Source organism: Paroedura picta, chromosome 7 (assembly GCF_049243985.1).
Source record: "Paroedura picta isolate Pp20150507F chromosome 7, Ppicta_v3.0, whole genome shotgun sequence".
NCBI classification, from domain to species: Eukaryota; Metazoa; Chordata; class Lepidosauria; order Squamata; family Gekkonidae; genus Paroedura; species Paroedura picta.
In genome coordinates, this window is record NC_135375.1 from 25,802,897 (window position 1) to 25,827,961 (window position 25,065).

The 25,065-nt window shown below is 44.5% G+C and overlaps 1 protein-coding gene across 5 annotated transcripts in view; it reads right to left on the reverse strand.

Annotated features, from left to right (window-relative positions):
• Positions 1–373: 373 nt before the first annotated feature.
• ARL15 (ARF like GTPase 15) overlaps positions 374–25,065 on the reverse strand; it is a 160,173-nt gene continuing 135,481 nt past the window's right edge. For all 5 annotated transcript variants that reach the window (XM_077347102.1, XM_077347103.1, XM_077347100.1 and 2 more), the window contains one exon: positions 374–3,564. In XM_077347102.1, coding sequence (XP_077203217.1) covers positions 3,412–3,564 — 153 coding nt within the window. In that variant the 3' untranslated portion in view covers positions 374–3,411. The remainder of the gene's footprint in view (positions 3,565–25,065) is intronic.

Sequence of the window (25,065 nt, forward strand, 5' to 3'; positions counted from 1 at the left end):
TATAACCATGAAGGACAGACATGGAAACAGCACAGGGAACATTTTAGAGCTGGTAGACAAAAGGAGCCACTGACGGTTGTAAAGCATGAGATGTCTGACAGAAACTTGTCAAAACAGCTGCTCTGAGATACTGATTGATAATGTTTTTATTCTGACTGCAAAAGTACTGCAGACACTCACAGGTCTGAGAAGAAGGCGAGGGGGGGGGAGCCCAATGTGGACATGCCGTTGCACACTTGCACATACTCCCAAAGCAATTTAACAGATGTCTCTAAGAATCTTACGCCTCAACAGCATTCGCTCTCTCTCTCTCTCTCCCTCCCTCGAAAAACACCCCAATATTCAACATTTAATGATTTCTCATGGCAAGCAGTTCCCAAGAATGAGATTTATTTCATCTTTCTGATGAACATTCAGGATGAGCTTAAACAACAAACATTTTAACAGAGAGGAGCGGAGTTGCTGTTGAGAGGTCAATTTACATTTAAAAGAACAATTTAGACAGTATTCTTGTTAATGTGACATTCAGGGATCTTACTGCTTAAAAAAAAACAAACGTGAAGTGTTTTAAGCATATAAAATTTTTTACAGATATGCTGAAATCCAGTTATAATCACGGAACTACCAAAGATGAATGATAATGAAAAGGTATGTGTCAAACATATCTGAGGTATCATTTCAGTACATACAGTGGGGTGAACACTCGAGTATCAGTGAATGAAAATTCTTGGAGAAATGAACTTTTCCTGTTTATTAAATATAGACCTGCAGCCCAATCTGATGTAGACTAATTCAGAAGTCACGTCATGCTGAGTTCAAACCAGGCTAACTTACAAATAAGCACACACAGTATTGCTGACCTATAATTTCTCTTACAATGAGCATTATGCCTTAGTCTCTATTCCCCCTGTTAAGCTGTTTTGCTATTTCACACAGGCAGCACCTCATAGCAGCGGCTGTATGTAGGAGATACAGCAACTGCAAGTCAAAATGCTCAGTAGTTTGATTCACATCTGTTGGTGGACAAATTATTGTTCACCATTGGGCCCACATTTCTCCTTGCTACGTATTTGGTCCGTTAGAGATAAAGCACCCAATTAGAAAACTGTTTTCTCCTTTAAAAAAAAAAGTCAATTGGTATCTGTCTCAGACCAATTCCGCACAGGCAGAAAAAGCTGAGAAAGTAGCGGGGCAAATCCTTGTTTGTATGTGACACTGAAGAAACGGGGCAAATCCCTGTTTGTATGTGATGTTGCCGCCAGGCTGCTGCTCTCCCGAGCCCAGTGTGGAATCAGGTTCCAGAAGTCCTGGGCTAAGGGATCGCGGATGTTTCTGAGTTTCCTTACCCAGTGCGGGGGCCAACACGGCCTGCCCTGTGGCAGCCCTGTACGGACCTGTCCTACAGTGGCCCAGAGGGGGCAAACAATGCCCCGGTCGGCTTCATGGTACTTATTTTCATTTTGCAGGAAGGTGGGATTGCGTTCACACACTATCTTACAGTCCTGCAAAATACAGACCCCCCCCCACGTGGAGGAACTATTGCACTGCTGTTTAGTTTTCTGTGTGGACACAGACTGCTGTGGTGCATGCAGCTCTGCAGTGATACACCGCTAGCTGTGCGGAATTGGCCTCCACCGTGCGGAATTGGCCTCAGCCACTACCGTGCGGAATTGGCCTCAGTTGCTCTTTTTGTGTCAAAAAGCGTATGTGTGTGTGTGGGGGAGAAAGTCTGGAACCTGTGTGCTTCACTTAGAGGAACCATAGCCCACCCATAATGACTTCCTCAAGCTGACACTGAGATGCAGTAGAAGAGATTAACTGGGAACAAGGGAATAATTATTTTTAAAACATCCCTGTAAAACGTGCATCCCAGGAAGACTACAGCCAAAAGGTGACACAAATCACTACATGCCTTTAGTTGTATGCACTTCTAAACTTTTGATTAATTTTAAATCTCCTTCTGAGATTCTGGTCAACTTTAACTCATCTACAATTCATTTTTTTTTTAATTGGGCTGGATCGTAATGTGTCTTATAGAAGGACTCATTTTCTGAAGGAGATATATGCCTTTAGGGTTTAAATACAATCCCTTATTTGCTACTAAAGGGTAAATCATATGGCACCCTTTTTCAGGAACAGAAAAAGATAAGACCGGCAGTCTAAAACACCAAGAGTACTGATATATCAAACTGCATTATATACTGAGATGTTATTTCTCACACTTGTACACTAAAGTACATTATTTTAAAAAAAAATCCTTTAAAAGTGACAGATATCCTGCGCTTACCCTTGAAAATAATAATAAAAAAAAACACCCAAAACTCCAAATCTACAAAAATAAGATTAAAATGCGGCAACATTCATATTCTTGGAACAAAACGGAGTGCTTTCACATTTAATGACAAACACTCTTGTCTTTGAGATTAAGCGCTTTCTACCAAAACTCAGACCGAACAACGTCTGAAAGAAAAGCCAAGCCCCTGAAAATAGGGGCATATAAGAAACATGGACAGACTACCACGTAATTCAGGGACACGTTTAAAAAAATATCCGGTGGCCTAGGAATTCTAATGCAATACTAATTTCGTAGGATACATCTAATGATTATTTAAACTTGCATATTGCTCTTGCACCATAGCGGTTACTAAGAGTAAGCTTCCATTCATCATTTTAGGAGACCAATCCTAAGAAAATCTACTCGGCATCCAACTGTACTCAATGGGCTTACTCCCAGGAAAGTCTTCTTGAGATTGCAGTGTATGTTAATTTACATCTATAGATGTATAAAGGCTACTCTTTGTACTCGAGATAGTTCTGAAATCATAGCACAATACTGATATCTCCACTGTCTTGGCTTCCCTTTCCATTTAATGGTTTGTCTCATTAAGAAGACTGACCACCAATAAATGTTAAAAGGTAGGTATGTGCATTCAATAAGGCTTCCAAATAATGCTTGCATCAAAATTCAGTCCTGCGACTCTAAGCGACTGTCACTTCCGGATATATCCAAAGTGCCCATACCATATGATAGCTAGAGCACAGTGGAACACTATTTCAGAATGATCATTAGTTCTTTTTGTGTTCATTTAGAGGTTGTTTTACGTTTTGCACATGCAGTGCCATTCCATATTACCGTTTTTCCTGATGACCACGCGAGACCATGCCACCTAGTGAGCAGAACTGGTGGTAAACAAAAAGGAACTCTCTATTTCAGTAGTACAGACAACTTGGCCAAAAAGAATCATGACCAGACTCACTGAACTTATTTAAAAAAATGTTTTCCAGACTAAACGCAAAAAAAAATAGATATTTATTGCAAGCTCTAATGCAGTCTTCTCAATATCAAACCATAATTCAGCAGAAAGCAAAACGAACAGGTACGACGCCATCCAACAACCATTCTCGATTTCGTCACATTCGGGAAGGCTCAAGATCTCTGTCTTCTAGTAAATTGATCAGCAGGCTGAAGCTGTCTTTTACTGCTTCCATGTCATCCAAGGAACATGGCTTAAGTATCCAGCGTTTTCCTCGTGCGAGGGGTTCAAGTTCCAAATATTTTCTTATCTGTTAAAAAACAAAAATCCCAAAATCCAAAATGAATTGTCATATATGCTTCTCACCTTTACTAGAAAGAAGAAATAGGAGAGAGGGGAATGACCCAATGGAATGTTTGTTCTTAGAAACAGCCGTTTGTAAAATGCAGGTTGTAAGTTGTGACCTCAACATTTTTTCTTTAAGCAGGGAGCGACTGGCTTGCAAACCACCATTCTATCAATACATTAACCACACAGGAAGCCTGGGAAAGAATTCTACACACTTTTATGACAATGGTCAATACATGCCAAGTGTTGAAAATGAATGGGAACACAAAGGGGGAAAGCATCTAATCAACATCATGGTTTCAATTTCTGAATTAAAGCATCTTTCAGGCAGACGCTTATGACTGAGCAAGAGAAAAGGTCTTTATGAGACACTGTGTTGCACATGCTTGAAACCAGCACTGTCCAAATGGCTTGCGCAAAGAGGATTTTCTTTTAGTTGTAGAAAGTTTCTATATTCTAACAATATAAGTTACCCACCCTCCAATTCTACTGAGCATCTACCAGTTGTTTGGCAGCTCAGAATCTTAGCAGTGTGTCTTACGAGCTGAGGTTCTAAGTTATGAACGCACTTCCAGAGGATAAGAGAACTAAATGACATCTCCACAAATTAAAATTTAAACACAACGGTACAAATACTAAAATATCATTCCCTATCAACGTACACAAAGTGAATTAACTAAAGGTAAAGGTAAAGGTATCCCCTGTGCAAGCACCGAGTCATGTCTGACCCTTGGGGTGACGCCCTCTAGCGTTTTCATGGCAGACTCAATACGGGGTGGTTTGCCAGTGCCTTCCCCAGTCATGACCGTTTACCCCCCAGCAAGCTGGGTACTCATTTTACCGACCTCGGAAGGATGGAAGGCTGAGTCAACCTTGAGCCGGCTGCTGGGATTGAACTCCCAGCCTCATGGGCAAAGCTTTCAGACGGCTGCCTTACCACTCTGCGCCACAAGAGGCTCTTAATTAACTACTCAAGCCGATACAGTAGCAAGCTCCATAATGTCACCTTCTGACAATAAGCCTCAAGTTTCTAAAGAGCTCAAGCAGTTCCATTGGCCAAAATTTAAGGGTAGCAGTGACACATGAGGATGATGTGCTCTACTTCGCCCAGCCCCTGAAAGGCCAAGTGTCTAGATCAGGGGTGTCCGAACGGCAGCTCTCTAGAAGTCTGGAGACATCTGGAGAGCCATCATTTGGGCACCCCTGGTCTAGATCACTGGACTATCAACCTTTGATATCTCTGGCCTCTGTTCTTCTCCCTTGAAAAACCTGCATCCAGTCCAAGGAACCATTTGGTGATAATGGCAATTCCTTGCAGCAGCAGTCACCTTAGCATAATGTCACAAGGAACTCCCAAGCAGAGCCGAGGCTTGGCTCCAAGTTTCTGATTTCAATAGGTTTAGACTAGAATAACTTTGCACAGAACTGCACTGTAAAGCCCGCATGGGATAATTTGGACCCGGCTGAAAAGGAACACATTGCGTTGATGTTAAAATCTGGCGCGTTCGCCACCTAATTTAAGAAAAATGAAGGATTTCTGTGGCTTGTTTCAGCAAAAACAATCTGACAGCTGGATGCAGAGAGGAAGCAAAAGCTGCACTAAAACATAACAAAACGTAGTTTTCGGTGCAGCCACTTGATAGCAAAGCCAGCTGGTGCTAAGCTGACAAAAATGGCTGAGTAACCTGAGATTTTCATAAAACTCCAGTGTAAAGAATCCTTGGCACACCCACCCACCCACCATGCACACACCCTTTTTACAGACCAGGGTTCCCCGTCCCACTAACTATCTTAAGGCCCACATTTGTCAAGGTATTTGTCTGACTTATTCGAAAGAGCAATTTGCTTAAACATCCGTAATATCAGACTCTGTTACAGGAAATGGAAGATAATACCAAGCATGCATTGATCTTTTTTCACTGCCAGCATGAAAAAAAGCTACCTTACCGAACGGACTGAGTAAATAGATATAGGAGCTGATTGCACAACAGTCGTCCTGCAGCGTTCTGGGCTCAGAGCAAAACAATATGAAAAAACTGACAACAAAGGAAAAGGTTAAATGAAGAAGTGTGTGTGCAGACTAAAAAAGCTTAAAGGCAGAAGGAAAACTCTGTTGGTCTTAAAGGTGCCACTGTACTCACACTTCGTCCTGCTGCTTCAGACCAACACAGCTGTTCACCTGAATCCATCACTTTTTGTGTTATGCAAAGAACATAGATCAACCTAGGTCTAAATATTTCCTCTCATTACTAAGACAAACTGTACCTGTGTGGAAAGCCCAACTCAAGATAGCTGCCAAAATAAGAAGAAATAGATATTTTTGCAGTAGTTTTTGATGCTGTGACCTTTGGTATCATGGATGCTGTTTCCATTTTTTTTCTTTCTCATATATGGATCAATAAAATCACAGTCTTACAGCTCTACAATTTGAGAAATCAAACATTTTGGGGGGAGGGGAGGGTAAAGCTTCATACAGATGTCTTTTGGAGCTGAAACAAAACAATAAATGGTGACTCACAAAAGCTCACACCCTACCACAAATTCTGTTAGCCTTTATGGCAGGGATTCCCAACCGGGGGTCTGTGGACCCTTGGGGGGGCCGTGGGAACTCCAGAGTGGGTCTGCAGCCTTTCTCCTCCTGCCTAAATGGACTTGGCCACAAGCTAAGGAATTGGATGTATCCCACTGGAGGGCTTGGTGGGTAGGCTGGGGGGGGGGGGGTTGGTTGCGGAGTGGTAAATGGGGGAGTCCGGGCTGTCTTCTCAGCTCCTGCCCTTCTTTCTGGACTAAATGAGGCAAAGCCACTGTAGTAGTAGTAAAGGTGGAAGAAGGGATTATAAAAAGGATAGAATGTGCAGATGTTTATGCTACTTCCGCGGGGCAAGGCAGGGAGGCACGGCCAGCTGCCAACACTTCCAGGGGTCCTCTAGGCCTGAAAATGTATTGCAGGGGCTCCTGGTCAAAAGGTTGAAAAGGGCTGCTTTAAGGTGCTACTGCTCTTTCCTCTTGTCCTTTCATCTAAAGCAGGGGTAGTCAACCTGTGGTCCTCCAGATGTCCATGGATTACAATTCCCATGAGCCCCTGACAGCATGGGATTTGTAGTCCATGGACATCTGGAGGACCACAGGTTGACTACCCCTGATCTAAAGCATGGTCACAGTTTTAGGGATACTTGTCTGAAAGAACTCTCTTCCCCTCCAATGCTCTACATTTCCATGCAAAAGTCCAGAGCCTAAACAGAGAAATGTGGGCTATGCTTAAGATTAAGATGAAGACAAGAGGAGGAGAAGAAGAAGGGGTAGGAGGAGGAGGAGGAGCAGGTGGTCGTGGTGGTGGTTCTTATATGCCGCTTTTCTATACCTGAAGGAGCTTATAGTCGCCTTCCCTTTAATCTCCTCACAACAGACACCCTGTGGGGTGGGTGAGGCTGAGAGAGCCCTCATATCACTGCTCAGTCAGGACAGCTGTATCAGTGCTGTGGTGAGCCCAAGGTCACCCAGCTGGATGCATGTGGGGGAGTGCGGAATCGAACCCGATTAGAAGTCCACACTCCTAACCACTACACCAAGAACAACGAGTACCACAAAAACATGAAGGCACCCAGTGGATGTACTTGATTGTTTTTACTGAATTCATTTTTTAGTACAGAAATTTTCTAATATTTTCTCCCAAGTCATCGGTCTGTTATGAAGCTCCCCAGGTTCTGGTCTTAATTTCTGGGCAGCTCCAAAAGGACAATGTTTGCATACTTTCCACATTCTAGAACCCCTAGCCTCCTTCCCTGTTTGAGGTTCCATGATATCTGCTTTTAGTTCTTTGAATCCAACCCACCGGGACATTCACCCTGTCTGAAGGCTACTCAAAATCTGACAAGCAGCTCTCCTCTGACTTTTCCAGAGGGTCTGCTACAATGTCCAATGAATTGCCAAAGGAAGGCGATTCAAAATGCGTGGGACACAGCTTCCCTTATTTTCATGCTAATAAGGGGCAGAAGCCCCTCTCAGGTCGGCTCTAGTAGTGGGGACTGCACCTGGAAGGAAGCACAGGATGTCCCTAAAATACACTTTGACAGCAGGAACGAGGCACTGAGGCAAACTCAAGGGAAGGGGGCTAACAACACCCCTGTTCCAGAAAACAAACTATTTCAGACCTATAGTTAATGTAGTGTAGTGGTTAAGAGCAGTGGCCTCTAATTTGGAGAGCTGGTTTGGATCACCCACCCCTCCATATGCAGCCAGCTGGGTGACCTTGGGCTAATCACAGTTTCTCTCAGAGCTATCTCAGCCTCACCTACCTCACAGGGAGTCTGTTATAGGCAGAGGAAGGGAAGGCAATTGTAAGCCACCTTGAGACTCCTTCAGGTAGTCTTTTTGGGTCATATTCTTCCGGTTGGGTCAAGCAAACACATATCCATTACTTTATCTCAGAAATCACTACCCTTTCAATATCAGTTTCCAATACCTGCATTAGAAAGTGAAATGTGTAGTTTGAAAAACAATATGTCTTATAATTTATTAGATTTTTATCTCATCCTTTCTCTAAGGAGCTCAGGACATATACATGTTCCTTCCCTCCCATGTTACCCTCACAACAACCCTATAAAGCAGGTTAGAATCAGATAACATGAGAGTATGCAATTATGTTGTTTATACCTAATGATTTCTGAAGGGTCACAACATGTAATTCGCTTATCTTTGTATACATTTTATGTTGTAAGCTGACCCAGGCTTGCTATGCAGGGAGGGGCGGCCTAGAAATTAAAATAATAATAATATTAATCTGTGCCCTAAGGAAAGGCTCCTCTTCTTACAACTTAGTACTAATATTTGTGAAATAACTTGACCTAGCATATAACAAAAAGCTGATTAAGAAACATTTTGTGCACTGAGAAAAGTTAATGAGTCTAAGTCCTGAAGTCACATATTAGAGGTGACCAATTACCCTGTCTGAAGTACAGACTTGTAAAACTATCAGGTACTTGTAAAATGGTCTGCTACACACGAGTAAGACACTGTTTAAATGGCTGGCTTGACTAGGTGCACTCACCATGAAATTGATTCTTTCAAAACACTGTCTTTAAAACTTGATATAAGTTAACAGCATGGGCTAAAAATGAGGGGGAGAAGAGGGCAGGTTTCAGGTACGAGTTCAGTTTTATGGGGCCCAGGGTTATTTGAATGAGAAACTCATCAGGAATGGTCCAAGCTAATCCAGAGATGAACTAGAGGGCTTCATACAATTAGATCATTCCAATGCTATTTCACCACAGATTGGTTGTACATTACCCCAGTTACAGACAGTATTTGAAACTCGAGAGAAGGAAATGGGAAAGAAGCTGTTTTTTATACCCCCCTTATATTCAATCGAAGGAGTCTCAAAATGGTGTAGAGTTCCTTCCCTTCCTCTCCCCACAACAGTCACCTTCTGAGGCAGGTGGGGCTGAGAACATTCAGAGAGAACTGAGACTGGCCCAGGGTCACCCAGCAGGCTTCATGTGGAGGAGCAGGGAATCAAACCCGGTTCTCCAGATTAGAGGTTGCTGCTCTTAACCTCTGCACCAAGCTGGCTCTTTACTTGGAGACCCTCCAAATTCCATTCCTGAACAAAACCTGTGCACCAGTACCCTGTAAGTACTACTTCAGATATCCCAAATAAGATCAAATCTAACCTCCACATTTGGTTAGTGAGACCTTCACAATCAAAAGCCTTGGCTTATATATTTAGCACTAGAGATCTAGTTGTCACAATTTAGTCCTGGCACTAAACTTGTCTGTATGATGAATTGTCTAAGCGTCATTACAGAAAGGAAAACTTGTTACTGTTTAAGAAGAAGGACCTATGGCCAAGCTAAGCAGCAAAGATCTCCTTCAGATAGCTTGGGAGATAGCGGTAGCTTGCGGGATGCTGTTCATGCATTCTCTTCAACAGGAGTAGTCAACCTGTGGTCCTCCAGATGTTCATGGACTATAATTCCCATGAGCCCCTGCCAGCATTTGCTGGCAGGGACTCATGGGAATTGTAGGCCATGACCGTGCTGCTCTAGGCTTCTTCTTCTTCTTTTAAAACATTTCATGGGATTTTGTCTGAGCTGCTTAGCTGGTGGCTTCATTTCCTGTACTCAAGTCCATGCTCTGTTTCTAGGACAAAACAAAACTTGGTAACATACAGGGATGAGGGGTGGGAATGGCTTGGGATGCTTTTTCATTACTCAAAAGAAAAAGGTGGCAAAACAACCCTTTGCTTCATCTTATCCCCTCCTTCTTTCAAGAAGCTCATGTTGGTGACTGTCCCAATGTCACTCTGAGAGTTCCACAGCCAAGCCTAGATTTGAATCCAGATTTCCTTCATCCTATTAGCCATCACACCATACTGGCGACAATAATAAATGTTGCAGAAATGCCACTTATCCACAGTGCACACCGGCTATTTAAGCTCCTATTCTAAAATTGCCACGTGAATTCTCTTTAAAAACAGGCCTACAGATTGTAAAATGAATGGAATCACTTCTTCTATTTGGACACTAAGACAATATGTTTTCTTTCGAAAATATGAAACCAAGTTGGAAGATGGGCAGAGGTAATAATGGCGCAGAATATGTACAACAAAATTGTTTGCACACTACCTTAGGAGATAACGCAACAGGAAAACGGTTCTGCCAATGGGAAAAGGTTTAAGAAGAAGAAGAAGAGGAGTTGGTTCTTATATGCCGCTTTTCCCTACCCGAAGGGGGCTCAAAGCGGCTTACAATCACCTTCCCTTTTCCTCCCCCCACAACAGACACCCTGTGGGGTGGGTGAGGCTGAGAGAGCGCTGATATCACTGCCCGGTCAGAACAGTTTTATCAGTGCCGTGGTGAGCCCAAGGTCACCCAGATGGTTGCATGTGGGGGAGCGCAGAATCGAACCCGGCATGCCAGATTAGAAGTCCGCACTCCTAACCACTACACCAAACTGGCTCTCAAAAGAAAGCCAGATTCAGAATCTCAAAAGAGCAGATTCAGAATCTCAAGCCGCCACCCTCCCCCCCCCTCTCACACACACACATATTGGCTGCGCTGTGCCACAAGTCGATTAGCACGCACCAAAGAGTGCTAGCCACACTGTTTTGTTTTTAAAATAATACCAGCCGCAAACAGATTGATGGAATGAGTCTCTCTCCGACTCGTCTTTCACTTCACAGGCAATGTGCCACAGCAAAAGGAAAGAGGAAACAGACATAAATATCTGGAGAATAACAAGAAATGCAGCCTCCGATTACAAGGAGGTTATAAAAATGCCTTAGTTTCAATATGTGAAGACAGAGTATCAGGCGACAAAAAAAGCAAGTTGCACTGATTTTGCCTGGAAATGACTTTTAGAGCTTCAGACTTGGAGGGAATGAGCAGTCTGGGCAAACGGCATCATTTCCATGGCTAAGACACAATGAGCTACCCTAGGCATTTTGAGCCCTTTATGTGCCTCAGAACAGTAACATCAACCTTGCTAGACCTGTGACTCAACTTTTAACCCTGAGGCAACAGCATGGACTGGCCAACTTCCAGGCACATCACAGGACAGTATGCAATATCACCTGTTTGTTAAATCAATAACCAGGCAGGTCACACACACACACAAAACACATTGCCCAAAAGGCATCTAAGAGTGGATTTAGGGCAGTCCCTTGTGAAAGTGGAATGGAAGGAGGATTGTACCCTGGCACTACATCCCCTTGCAAAATCAACTTTCCGGGGAGATATCTCTGTGGTACATACAGGCAGGGGCTGTGCCCGGCTGGGAAAGAAAGTAAGGAAGAGCAGGGAAATCTTATCTGCAGGGCACTGGAGGACAAACTGGCAGTGGGAGGGAGTGCCAGAGGAATAGGGTGAAGAGAAGGCACAGAAAGGGTTTCTAAACTTGATGCACCATAAGACAATCCTCTTCACTGTTTCAATTTGACCCCCTGCTTCTCAATGTACAGGGGGAGGCAAGAAGCATGCTGACCTTCTTTTCTATCTTTGCACCAGCATCATCCATCCATCCATCCATCCATCCATCCATCCATCCATCCATCCATCCATCCATCCATCCATCCATCCATCCATCCACCTATACCACCCTCCTCCAAGGCTCAGCTGGAGAGCCACAGTTTGATCACCCCTGATTTACAGGCTCTCCCAATGTGTACTGCCAGCTGTTATTTCCAGAACACAGCAAAATTGACAGCTCAGCAGGTTGGGATGCATGACCCACCAGAGGAATCCTGACCACTCAACTAAATGATCCAAGCTTTGCTAAGAAGTATGAGGGAGAGGGAGCTTGCCGTTCAAACTGCACAAGCCAAACATCTACTAGGTATACAAAACTCATCCCCACATGTTTGGGACCTGGCTGATAAACATGTTTATCCTTACCATAAGTTCTCCTTATATTTGTGAAAGGGCCATCTGGGCGGCCCCTGTCCGGGTGGTGTCCGGGCCCTGTCCGGGAGCCCGGAACCACCGGTCCGGCCAGCTCTTCCTCCCCAGTGGGCCAATCCGGACGCACCCAGCAAAGCTGGGCGCGTCCGGATTGGGCCCCTGGAGCACCTGCCTCCATCAGATGAGCGCCAGCCACTCTCCCAGCCTCCGGCCCAGAAGGCTTTTCGCCACCAAGGAGGCCGCTTGATGGCTTGCGCCCTTCCCAGCATCTCTGCTCCAACGCCAGCAGCTACCACCTGTGTGCTGCCGCCGCTGGGAGACCCCTTTCCCTCCCCGCTTGGCCCGCCGTGCATCAAGTCCCCGTCCCCATCCCCGCCCACCCGCCAGCTCTGGATGCCCGTGGCTGATTCGGGGTTGCTTCTCCTTCCCGCTTAGCCCCCAGGCCTAGCTACAGGCCTTGCAGCCCTACCTGCCCACTCCCGTGGAGTGTGCCTGGCGGCGGATTGCTTCCCCTCCCTGCTGCTGCCCAATAACCCTCTCACTGCCCCACTGACGGCACGCCAACCCTTCCTGTCTCACCCGCAGCCTCCCGAGCTGCAACCCCACCGCCACGTTGCTTCCCCTCCCCGCTGGCCCCAAAAAGGCCTCACTGCATCACAGACTTACCAACAGCCCTTCCCACCCCACCAGCCAGCTCAAGCCGAGCGCGCCCGGCGGCATGTTGCTTCCCCTCCCCGCTGCCGCCTAAAAGGCCTCTTTCCAGCTGGCTGATGGCGCCCCAACTCTTCCTGCTCCACCTGCCGCCTCCCCACCTGCCTGCCCCACCTACCAGCGGCTTGCTCCCCCTCCCCGCTGGCCCCGAAAAGGCTTCTCGCCACGTCGCAGACGCGGCAACAGACATTCCCGCCCCACCAGCCAGCTACCGATGACCGCGTCCGCCGGGGGTCCCTTTCCCTCCCCACTTGCCCCCTCTACCACGTGTCCAAAGCCCTTCCCGCTCCACATGGCACCTCCGTCACTTGCCCGCTGCCCTCCCAAAGCCCATTTATTTTAAATGGGCTTTGTTCCTAGTACTCTGAATAAAAGTAAGCAAAGATTAATGAAGACCCAGCGAAGAAAAGGACGGAAGATTTGTTGCATTAAATATAGTCCCCCCCCCACCTCAAAAAGGTGGCTGATATTAGTTACATACTGTATAGATCCTTTAGGATCAATTGTAATGGCTGATAGTGTTTCGTTTATAGTCTACACAAAATTACAAGCAAGGCTGTATCTCGGCTTTAGGAATTCTCCCTTGCAAATCCTGTTAAAAGGGAGTAGGTGTGAATGATAAATCTCTGCCTGAGAGCCTAGACCAGGGGTAGTCAAACTGCGACCTCCAGATGTCCATGGACTACAATTCCCAGGAGCTCCCTGCCAGCATTCGCTGGCAGGGGGCTCGTGGGGATTGTAGTCCATGGACATCTGGAGGGCCGCAGTTTGACTACTCCAGGCCTAGACAGCCGCCAGTCAGAGGAGACAATACTGCTCTTCACAGAGAAAAGGTTTGACTCCCATAAGGCAGCTCCATTTTTTCCCCCAGGGATGGTTCTAATGGATATACAACAGGGAGATGTAAGAAATGTACTCAGCCTTATGCTGCTGTCTTTAAAATCATACTTGGTTGAAGCAAGAGGAAGAATTATCCTGTTATATTTATTTAGGCAAAACTGCATCTGGAAACTTAATATCCCCCAATTCTCGGGGCCTAGGACTTGGCTGGCTTGTGAAAAAGTGGAACTTCGGTAAGTTAACTGCTTTAAAAAAAAAAAAGGAAAACAGATTTTATGGATTAATCTAAACACACTGCCCGGACTACAAGTTGGCACTGCCAGGGCAGACTTCTAGCAATAGATAGATAGATTTAGATGTCCAGAAATTGGTGAAAAGATGTGCAGGACCAGGTGTCAAGCAAGTGGTTTGCAGACTTAACGATTCTCAGATCACACTCAATTTCAGAAAGCGTTCAAAATCCACTTCTTTCCAGCAAGTATGTACCCACAGAAGAATAGTCAGAGGTTTACTTTACATGGTTCAGCTACCATGCTCTCTGTAGCTTGCCTCAATGCAAGGCAGACAAAGGAGTAGGAGAAATTAATGCACTCTAACCATCCAGACTGTCTGAAACATTTGATTCTATTGGAGACTGCCGGGTCTCCATTACATCCTGGAAGTATTAGCTTCATAATATTATCTTTTTGGCCTGACAATTAACTTCACTAACATAGCAGCTAGGAGGCTGCCAAGTAATTCCTGGAAGCCATGGTGAGGATGAAACAAAAATATACATATGCTAACAGATCAGGGATACAATGGTCGGATCAGCCAAAAAGCGCCATGATTCAGTGAGATCCAATTATTAAAACCATGCATGCTGACGAGACAGCACGTTCCTTACGGCAGTTGTCCTACTGGGTCCAACGCCTGCCACTTTTGTAACAGCAGGTCATCTTCCTTAACTGCTGACACTGAAGAGTCTCTCCCACACACAACGCCAAACCCTTGTGCAGGACAATGAGAACAAGCCTTTTGCTTGTGTTTCATTCCCTCCTCTCCTGTGACCCACTCCAATTTGATGAGCTAAAAAGGTAAAGGTAAAGGTATCCCCTGTGCAAGCACCGAGTCATGTCTGACCCTTGGGGTGACGCCCTCCAGCGTTTTCATGGCAGACTCAATACGGGGTGGTTTGCCAGTGCCTTCCCCAGTCATTACCGTTTACCCCCCAGCAGCAAGCTGGGTACTCATTTTACCAACCTCGGAAGGATGGAAGGCTGAGTCAACCTTGAGCCGGCTGCTGGGATCGAACTCCCAGCCTCATGGGCAAAGCTTTCAGACGGCTGCCTTACCACTCTGTGCCACAAGAGGCTCTTTTTGATGAGCTACTGCAGCCTTTTTCAACCTTTTGACCGTAGAGGAGCCCCGAAATAATTTTTCAGACTTCAAGGTGCCCCGGAAGTGATGTCAGCTGTCCATGCTCCCTGCCATACCCCCGGAAGTGACATCAGTACCCACAACTATAACCTTCCTTTTGATCTCTCCTCCACCTTTACTACTAATGTGGTGGCTCTGCCCCATGTAGGCTGGAAAGAAGAGTAGGAGCTGAGAAGACAGCCCAGATCCCTCCATACCATGCCACTTCAGAGCTCCTGTGGACCCCCACTGTTCTGATGGAGCAGTGATATCAGGGCTCTCTCAAACTCACCCACCTTACAGGGTGTCTGTTGTGGGGAGAGGAAAGGGAAGGCGACTGTAAGCCACTTTAAAACTCCTTCAGGTAGAGAAAAGTGGCATATAAGAACCAGCTCTTCTTCTTCTTCAATAATATCAGGGCTCTCTCAGCACCCCACAGGGTGTCTGTTGTGGGGAGAGGAAAGGGAAGGCGACTGTAAGCTGCTTTGAGCCTCCTTTGGGTAGAGGAAAGCAGCATATAAGAACCAACTCTTCTTCTTCTTCTGGTTGGACCCCCTTGAGTTACTGCTTTCTTAGTAGGGTTGCCTGGCCTCCCGCTGTTGTGTCTTGTTGCCCATCAGTTCTTCAAGCACCAGAGGCAGAAGAAAGCCCATCTCACACATGATATTATGTTGCTTTTGGAGAAACTAGGGAAGTGATGACACATAGCTTTAAGAAGTGCTGAAAACTCTTATTATTTTAACTAGAGGGGCATTATGTCACTTATGACTTTTCCCAGGAGTGATTTCATAGCACATGTTGCACCACACATCTCCTTCATGTTCCCACAGTTGCCTGGTAGCAACACTTCTTCTCAGTGGAGTTCTTTGGAAATCTTTAAACAGAGGCTAGATAACCATCTGATGGAGAGGCTGATTCTGTGAAGGCAAAGGGGTGGCAGGTGACAGTGGATGAGCGATCAGGATGTGAGTGTCCTGCACAGTGTAGGGGGTTGGACTAGATGACCCATGAGATCCCTTCCAACTCTATTATTCTATGATTCTATGAGACCACAACACTTTCCTCTGCATCAGGGATTCCAGCCAGCCTCATATTGTGTTTGGGGAGGGAATAAATAATTGTTGAGCCCTCCTGTCGCTGCCCACATCCCCCCCCCCCTTCAAGATAGTATACGTCAGTCTGGTGTAGTGGCTAGGAGTGCGAGACGGGTTTGATTCTGCACTCCCCCACATGCAGCCAGCTGGGTGGCCTTGGGCTTGCCACGGCACTGATAAAGCTGTTCTGACCAAACAGTGACATCAGGGCTCTCTCAGCCTCACCCACCTCACAGGGTGTCTCTTGTGAGGAGAGGAAAGGGGAGGTGAATGTAAGCTGCTTTAAGACTCCTTCTGGTAAAGAAAAGTGGCATATAAGAACCAACTCTTCTTCTTCAGTAATATCAGGGCTTTCTCAGCCTCACCTACCTCACAGGGTGTCTGTTGTGGGAGGAAGGGGAAGGAGATTGTAAGCCACTTTGAGCCTCCTTCCGGTAGAGGAAAGCAGCATATAAGAACCAACTCTTCTTCTTCTTTAACTGGCTCTCAGCCTCTCTCAACATCCTGTGCCTCCAGGATACTCAAGTCCTTATCAAGTTGAGTTTAAAAAAAACCTTTTCTCTCACTCTTTTGGTTAATTTTCCAAGCCACATTTTCCTAACCTGGGAAATTCCCCCAAGCATGTAGAAACTCCTCTTATTTATGGGTGGGTTGGCTTTGCTGGGCTTTTGTGTGTGTGTGTGACAGGCACATTTTGCTGTTAGATATACAGGCTGAAACATTATTTAAGGTGGCTGCCTGAAAGTTCATCTAGAATCAAAATACAAACTAAGGTCACAAACAAAGCCAAGGCCAGTCAGAGATCAGCACCAACAATAAATGACAACTGCAGCAATCCAGATCAAGGTGGCAATGACACTCCACAGCTGTTTTAAGAATAACCGCATTGGTTTGGTAGTTCATCTCCCTCCTTTCTTGCCGAGGCACCAACACCAGGGCCCCACCATGTTATTTTAGATGGTGGAAAGGGCCCCTTGGAACAAGATCTTAACTGGGCATCTAGGCTCACGTGGGAATAGCCAGTTCTTCATATTCAGGTGCTAGACTACTTCCTACACTTTTGCACTCACAGCTCCAACTTTAAGATAAACTTCTATATTTCAAAAGCATACCCTTTTTCTTGTGACTTCTGGTTATATAACTCACAAATTATCCATCCATCCATCCATCCATCCATCCATCCATCCATCCATCCATCCATCCATCCATCCATCCATCCATCCATCCATCATCTTCCACTCTTCTCAATGCAGTGCAAGAATTTGGGCTTGGATCTAGCAGAAAAGTTCATGGAAGGAGTTGACAAAGATCTTTCCATTTCTGCACATAGCCTCCTTTAAGTAGGTCAGAAGAGGTTTATGTGGTGGGGGGAACAGCCCGGGACACAAGGGCATTAAGAGCAAATCAGGTAACATATTTTGTCCCACTGCTGCTACGGGTTAGTGTGAGTGGAGCAGGAGTAGGAGATGTGTTTTACTGACTCGCCCCTTGTCACTGACACACACTCTACTGTGATACCCATTTGTTTGCCACACTCTCTGCCAGCCTTTGAGAGGACTTTCAGATCAAAACAGCAGCCTGTCTGGAGAAGGGGAAGGCAAAGAAAGGTCCACTGTGCCAACTACTTTTATGAATTTTTCTGTTGGACCCCACTGACATTTCCTCATTTATATACTAAATAAATTTACTTACAAGCAAGTCTAATTAAACGATAGGTGCATAGGTGTTTAAAGAATTTGGAAAACTGGAAAGCTTATTTTGTGCCCCTAATTGGTATAATAGAATGTACACTTCAGATTTCTCTACCATTCTTCACAAGTACAAAATCTGCTTGCTTCTTATTCCTATAAAGTTTCTCTTGTACTCATGAGAAAATGGGGGTGACCCAAACTCCCCTGAGAGAAAAAGGGAGAGAATTTTCAGAAAAGCAACCTAGGCTAACTCCTTGTCATGGCAAATACCCAGAAGCCTCTTCAGCTGAGGCTCATTCTAGAAGACTGAGATTTTTGACTCAGTCCCTAGGAAGCAGCTCTTAAGGAACACTTCTCTGGGGAGACTGTCAAAGCTGAGAAAGGAAAACATCCCCAAGGATGGTCTTCTTAGATACAGGGAATGGCTCTTCTCTATACTGCTCCTAGCATCCTGGTTTACCAGTAGCTTTATCAGCAGCTAGAAACAATGGTTGGTTCCCAAGTCCAGACAAAATATGTAGAACCCTATTCCTTGAGTACCTCCTTCTTTCTTGTTATGGATACACAAGGGGGGGGGGAATCTCATTTCTCCCTATATCACCTTCCCCCGTTATTTCTCCTTTTCCTTCTGTGGTAACACCAAGAGCAGAAAAGGTTGTTGCATGGTCAATCAAAGCAAACTGTACTTTATAGAGTAAATCCACCACACACCCACAAAAGATACTTCCTGCCACTTGGCAATTACAATCTAAATTTCAGCATTAAAAAAGGTGCAGCAAACAAAGGAAAAGGAAGGAATCGGAAAGGTGAGGGTAATGAGTGATACTTGCGAAGAAAACAAGACCCCAAATCCTTTTATGATAAGTACTGCAACTTGGTTTTTGAGAAATTCCAATGTGAATATTTTGATATCATGCATAAAAGATATAGCAAGATACCGCTCCCAAATCACCAAATGGATAATCAAAAACCCCTTAAACTTCCTACTCAAAGACAAATATTATTTTGGAAGATACTCAGGGTCAGCTAAATGTTTAGGGTTTTTAGCAGAACAGTCTACGCATAAATGAATCATCTGCTTACTACTGTGGGAGAGACGCACGCTGAATATAAAGGACGGAAATGTAATGACCCAGTCTTGTGCCATTGCTTCACGTTTACAACTGTCTGAAAAAACACACCGTGTGGCCTATTAATAGCCTGAGCAGATGTTCAAGAGGTACCTTGGGCTTCTGCTTGGCATCGAATCAACGTGACAAGATACTAAAAAACATTAACAATGAACAAATTAAAGGATTAATGGGAACAATAAACAGTCTAGAAAGAAAATGGGGACGAGAATAAAATCTGATCAGAAAGTTAATATGTTTTTATTACCACCTGGCAGCAGGCAGCTCAATAGACCATTTAAATGTGTTCAACAATGCATGAGTTAAATGGCGCAATCGTGAAGGAGGCTGCGAGACAGCTCAATACTTACAGCAAAAGAAAACAAATCTGACTAGGAGTGAGGGGCTTGACTCTTATCCTTTAATCATAGAATCATAGAGTTGGAAGGGGCCATACAGGCCATCTAGTCCAACCCCCTGCTCAACGCAGGATTAGCCCTAAGCATCCTAAAGCATCCAAGAAAAGTGTGCATCAAACCTTTGCTTGAAGACTGCCAGTGAGGGGGAGCTCACCACCTCCTTAGGCAGCCTATTCCACTGCTGAACTACTCTGACTGTGAAATTTTTTTCCTGATATCTAGCCTATATCGTTGTACTTGAAGTTTAAACCCATTACTGCGTGTCTTCTCCTCCGCAGCCAACAGAAACAGCATCCTGCCCTCCTCCAAGTGACAACCTTTCAAATACTTAAAGAGGGCTATCATGTCCCCTCTCAACCTCCTTTTCTCCAGGCTGAACATTCCCAAGTCCCTCAACCTATCTTCATAGGGCTTGGTCCCTTGGCCCCAGATCATCCTCGTCGCTCTCCTCTGTACCCTTTCAATTTTATCGACGTCCTTCTTGAAGTGATTCACCTGTGCTCACAAGACCCCACAAAACCCACTCAGATAATTGGATGGCTGACAATTATAGTTTTTTTTCTCACTAAGCATATGAAAACAGTGGGCACGCTATCATTTACAATTTTGAATATAAGGTTATTTTAATGTGGTCACATTATGGGATGAACAAATTCTAAATCTACTTGGTGATTCCTGTGCATGAGGGTGGTGGTTTGCCAATTCTGGAAATGAATTCTGACTCCTCCCCCAGCAAAGGGACCTCCAGGGTCATCTAGGCCAACTCCCTGCAGAATGCAGGAAATTCACAACTACCTGCCCACCACAGTGACCACCATTCCATGTTCAGATGATGTCCTCCCCATAAAACCAGAATCCCTGGCCAGTCCGGCCAGGAGGAAATTCACCTTCTGATCCCAGTGTGGTGGTTGGTATTCCCCTGGGCATGGAAGAAAGGGCCATAAGAGTCAAGCACCAACACAATATCTTCTGCCCACCCACTTACAACCTGCCTAATTTCACAGAATCGGCAACCTATTTTAAAGACTGTGTTATTTGTTTATATTTATTTATTAAAACATGCTCATGGTTCAAGGCTTTTTTTCAATAACAGTTAAAAACATTTCCAGTTCAAACCAAAAATAAACCGCAAACTCCAAATTCCCTCCCCCTGCCAAGACGCCTGCCATTCAAGCCCCTTCAAAAGCCCTGGCAGATAGGAAGGCTTTGCAGAACTTCCTAAAAGGTCTCTTGGGCTATCCTCAACTCTTCAAGGAACCCATTCTATGAAGCCTGAGAAATGATGGACGGTGCTAGACGGGTTTGGACTTGTATACCACCGCTCCCAGCAAGCTGACTCGTGGCAGTCAATAACAAATAACATAAAACAGATATCCAATATAAAACCATATAATAACACTTAATAATAATCCTAACTCCCAGCGCTGTCAGCTCTGGATCTCTAGCCAAAACCAACTAAGTCCCTCGCTCCCAGACAGAGAGTAATAGACCTTTGTTGGACGGGGGGAGGGGAGTGGGTTATATATTTATTATCCGCCATCGTGATATTGTGTTTTAATTATGTTTTAATGGGTTTTTAATGGGATTTTATTGTTCTTATGAATCTCTGTAAACTGCCGCAAGACTTTTCAGAGCGGCGGTATATAAAGATAAAGATAAATAAATAAATAAAAACAATCCCCAACTTTATAATAAATGGTGATACACTACTAAAGCTCCTCCCGACGCATCGGTCCATTAGAATTGGTCCAGATGATGTTTGACAATTAAAAGAACAGAATAAAAACAAGGGGCAACCATCCAGAGGTTCCTGGTATACAGGAATGGGGGGGGGGACTGGGCTACTGCATTCTGGGCCAGTTGTAGTTTTCAGGTTGTCTTCAAGGCTAGCCACATGTACAGTGTGTTCCTGCCAGAATATTCTTTTAAATGGGGATTTTATATTGTATGTTTTTATGTGGGATTTTGTTTTGTAACACGCCGCGAGACGACTTGCCTGGAGCGGCAGGAAATAAATCAATTAAATAAAAAATAAAAATAAATAATCCAACCATGCTGTTCGTAAGGGTCCTTTGCCTCCCAGGATCAGCATTCGGCTGCAGCAGAAGATGGGGAAGCTGTACTGCGAGGACAGAAATCTCTTCCACCTGGGAAACCTCCTGGAGGATCCAAGCTTCTATCAACACATGTCCAAATGGTACAGATATGCTCATACAAACAGGTATGTACATGCTTGGGCCAGGTGTGTTTACTTTGCTCACTAAAACTCAACCAAGGTAAATTTTTCCAGGGAGATAACTTCTGATTTTTTTTTCAATTGCAAGGGGAACTATTTAATATGCACACACAAAAAAAGCCGTGTCCCAGTTCTAAGTTGAATATAGTTTACTAACATGCTGACAACTATGCAAGCTAAAATAAAGAACTTAAAAAACCCACTGTGGAATTTAAACGTACTTTATGTTCGCTGAATCATACGGAATGCATGCTGTGTTATCGATTAGCAAACCAGTGTGATGTCAAAGTTAGAGTGCCAGACGATTAGCAGTGAAACTACATTTCAGATCTCCAGTCTGCCAAGATGAACCTCACTGGGTGGCCTTGGGCCAATCACATGTTCTCAGCCTAACCTCACAGGCTCCCCTAAGAAGGGAAGGATAAAAATGTGACCAGTGACAAACATCTGAAATCATATTACGCTCGAAAGCACTGAAAAAGAACCAGCCGCTTATCACAGGCCAGTCGTAAAAACAGACCAAAGCGTATAAAGTGCATTCCCACAAAATGGTTTATGTTGTATTATTTTGTCCTTTAAAGCCCAATATATGTCTGAAATTCTTAAAACATCAGAGTAAGGCAACGTAACTAAACCCATGAGGTCAATGACTGCGGATTCATCTCTTTCACTGATCTTAACCGAAGACACAAGAAAAGGAGCCAAGGAAAGTAATAGGGGGAAAGTATTTGTCTGACCTTGTGACAGATATGTTAAAGCTATAAGCAACTTGACAGGTACCATCTGGGCTTACAGACTATGGGAATTTGGAAGGCTGCCATGCCCTTAACTTTCCTATTATAAACTGATTGTCTAGTGCCTGGCCTAGAAAAACTGGAGCTCTAAAAGGGAGTTCTAGGAGGTTCAAACATGTGTATTCTCTGGAGGGAAATACTTCCACAATCACCCTGGCTTTTTTAGGGAGGATAGTGGATGTTTTTTTAAATGGCTGCATGCACAACATACTGGAAACCATTCAGGGGTCTAAAATATTCAAGAACTGATGGATACATGGTTTGATTCATTTGCATCATTTCTGTGTTCGCCTGAGTTTACAAACTTGGGTTTTTTTTTTGAGAGTGCTAAATTAGAAGCTGTGTGAAAGGGGATAATATCACACTCGGAAGTGGCAGGAAAGCCAAGCAGATTGTGTGAAAAATGAACCGTTAAATCTCTTCACATTAAAACAAATCCTGCTGCATCTGTGACCTCTCCGTTTTTTTTTCCAGTCAAAAGGAAAAATACATGTGTAAGAATTAAGCATTAGTCAACGTGAACCAAGATCTCAGTTCTTTTTGTTTTCTGCAGTTTAAGAACTTTAGTGATTAGTATTCCTTACTAGCGCTGATTTTTAAAAAATGAATTAACCTCTCATTTAGGTGGCCATACTGGGTAAGTGAATGTTTTCCTGAAGATGGGGAATTATTTTCTCCCCACCCGTTATCTCCTATTGCTCCTCCCAACAAGTGCACTCATTTGACAGAGGGACACAGAGAAAAATTATTTGAGATTTGAGCCATAGGAAGTGTGTTGTCGTTAGGTGCGAAGTTGTGTCCAACCCATCGCGACCCCATGGACAATGATCCTCCAGACCTTCCTGTCCATTTAAGTTTGCACCAACTGCTTCAGTGACTCTATCCAGCCCCCTCATTCTCTGTCATCCCCTTCTTCTTTTGCCCTCAATGGCTCCCAGCATTAGGCTCTTGTAGAGGGAAGTGTAAGAAACGATAAAAGTATCAGTACAGGAAACCCTACAAAATTTACTTCCACATGCAACTGATCACACATAAATTGTTCATAAATTAAACTGTTCCCCCAAATAGCCAGTTTGGCGTAGTGGTTAGGAGTGCAGACTTCTAATCTGACATACCAGGTTCAATTCTGCACTCCCCCACATGTAGCCAGCTGGGTGACCTTGGGCTCGCCATGGTACTGATAAAGCTGTTCTGACCGAGCAGTAATATCAGGGCTCTCTCAACCTCACCTGCCTCACAGGGTGTCTGTTGTGGGGAGAGGAAAGGGAAGGCAACAGTAAGCCTCCTTCGGGTAGGAAAAAAGCAGCATATAAGAACCAACTCTTCTTCTTCTTCAAATAGCACTGCACTTCTTCCAAATGAATCCTTGGCGATGCCAGCTTCATTAAGCCACAACTTGTTTTATACACTCCCATTATATTAAAGTGGTCTGCTGTATGACAGGTAGCAAGAAATTCCTGACACTGGGACACCATCGCCACAAAGTAAATAAAACAAGTTAATATGATTGGCATGTGGTTTTTATTTTCATTTCAATGCATAATGCGGTCCATATTCAAGAAACTTGTTCCCCCTTTGATCAGTTGTTAAAGGGAAATCCTAAGCATGTATAACGAACGCATAAGTGTCCTACTGTGGTTAATAGGACTTACTCTGTAGCAAGTGTGCTCAGGCCTGCAGCCTTAATAAGGTCCATAATAGATGCCAAGTCCTTTGCTGCTCTAGAGGGGATGCTATAGGTCTGTTCACTGTAATTGAGCAACACAAAAGGACAAGATACATATCACTATAGGCACTTCACAGGTATCTGTGTTTTAGTAGCATAAGTTACAGTTGAGGAAGAGCTCCCCCCACCCCATAAAGGCCCACTGTGGCCTCTCCAATATATATATATATTGTTCCCATGGTTGCATTTATTTTACCCACAATATATAATTTTGGATATCAGTATATTTAATGAGGAGCTGTGGGGCCAACCACAATTCCTAGGCATACAGGAAACATGCATTTCCTTTTTTTAAAAAAATCTAAAGAACAGAGGAATATGCATGTGTACAAGCTCTCGTTCTCATGATCATCGTTAGACTGAAGACTCTTTTCCTGAAGGCTCTGGGCAGGGGAGAGGAGAACTGAGGTTGGTCCGTGCCTATCTCCAAAGCCATGAAGAGAGCAAGAAACCCTAGGTTCAAGCCAAGAGATTTGTTGCCATAAATTTCCAATCTTATCTCTGGTTGAGCTTGAGAGGTTGGAAAAGCAGTGAGGTTCAGCCTGACCCTGCAGAATTCCCTGACCTGTCTTGAGGATAAAATTTGGGGAACAAGAGGGTAGAATTTTCTTAAAAGGCAAGGAAAGACAACATTCCCCTCCCCTTCCTACTTTAAAAAATGCTGTTTTGCTCTTGTCTAATGAAAACGGGCTGAGGTTTTAGGTGGCCACTTAAAATGTTGCTGGAACAGCTAAGTATTTTTCTTGGGGGGGGGGCATTCTCAACTTTAAAGCACTGGAAAACTATCTTAGGAAGCCAGTCTCCAAACCGAGCACTTTCACACTCTATAGCAAAGCAAGCAGCCAAAGATACATGAAGTTTTAGACCATCCGTCTATCAAGATGGGTATTCTGACTTGAAGAAGCTTGCCAGAGTATCAGGCAAAGAGCTTTCACTTTGCCTGCAGTCTGATATTTTAACAAAGAAGTGATAAACATGGGACATCTTTTGTATATGCTCTAGCACTAAGCCATGCCTACTCCAGAAAGAAAGGTGGCTGGAGAGTTGAG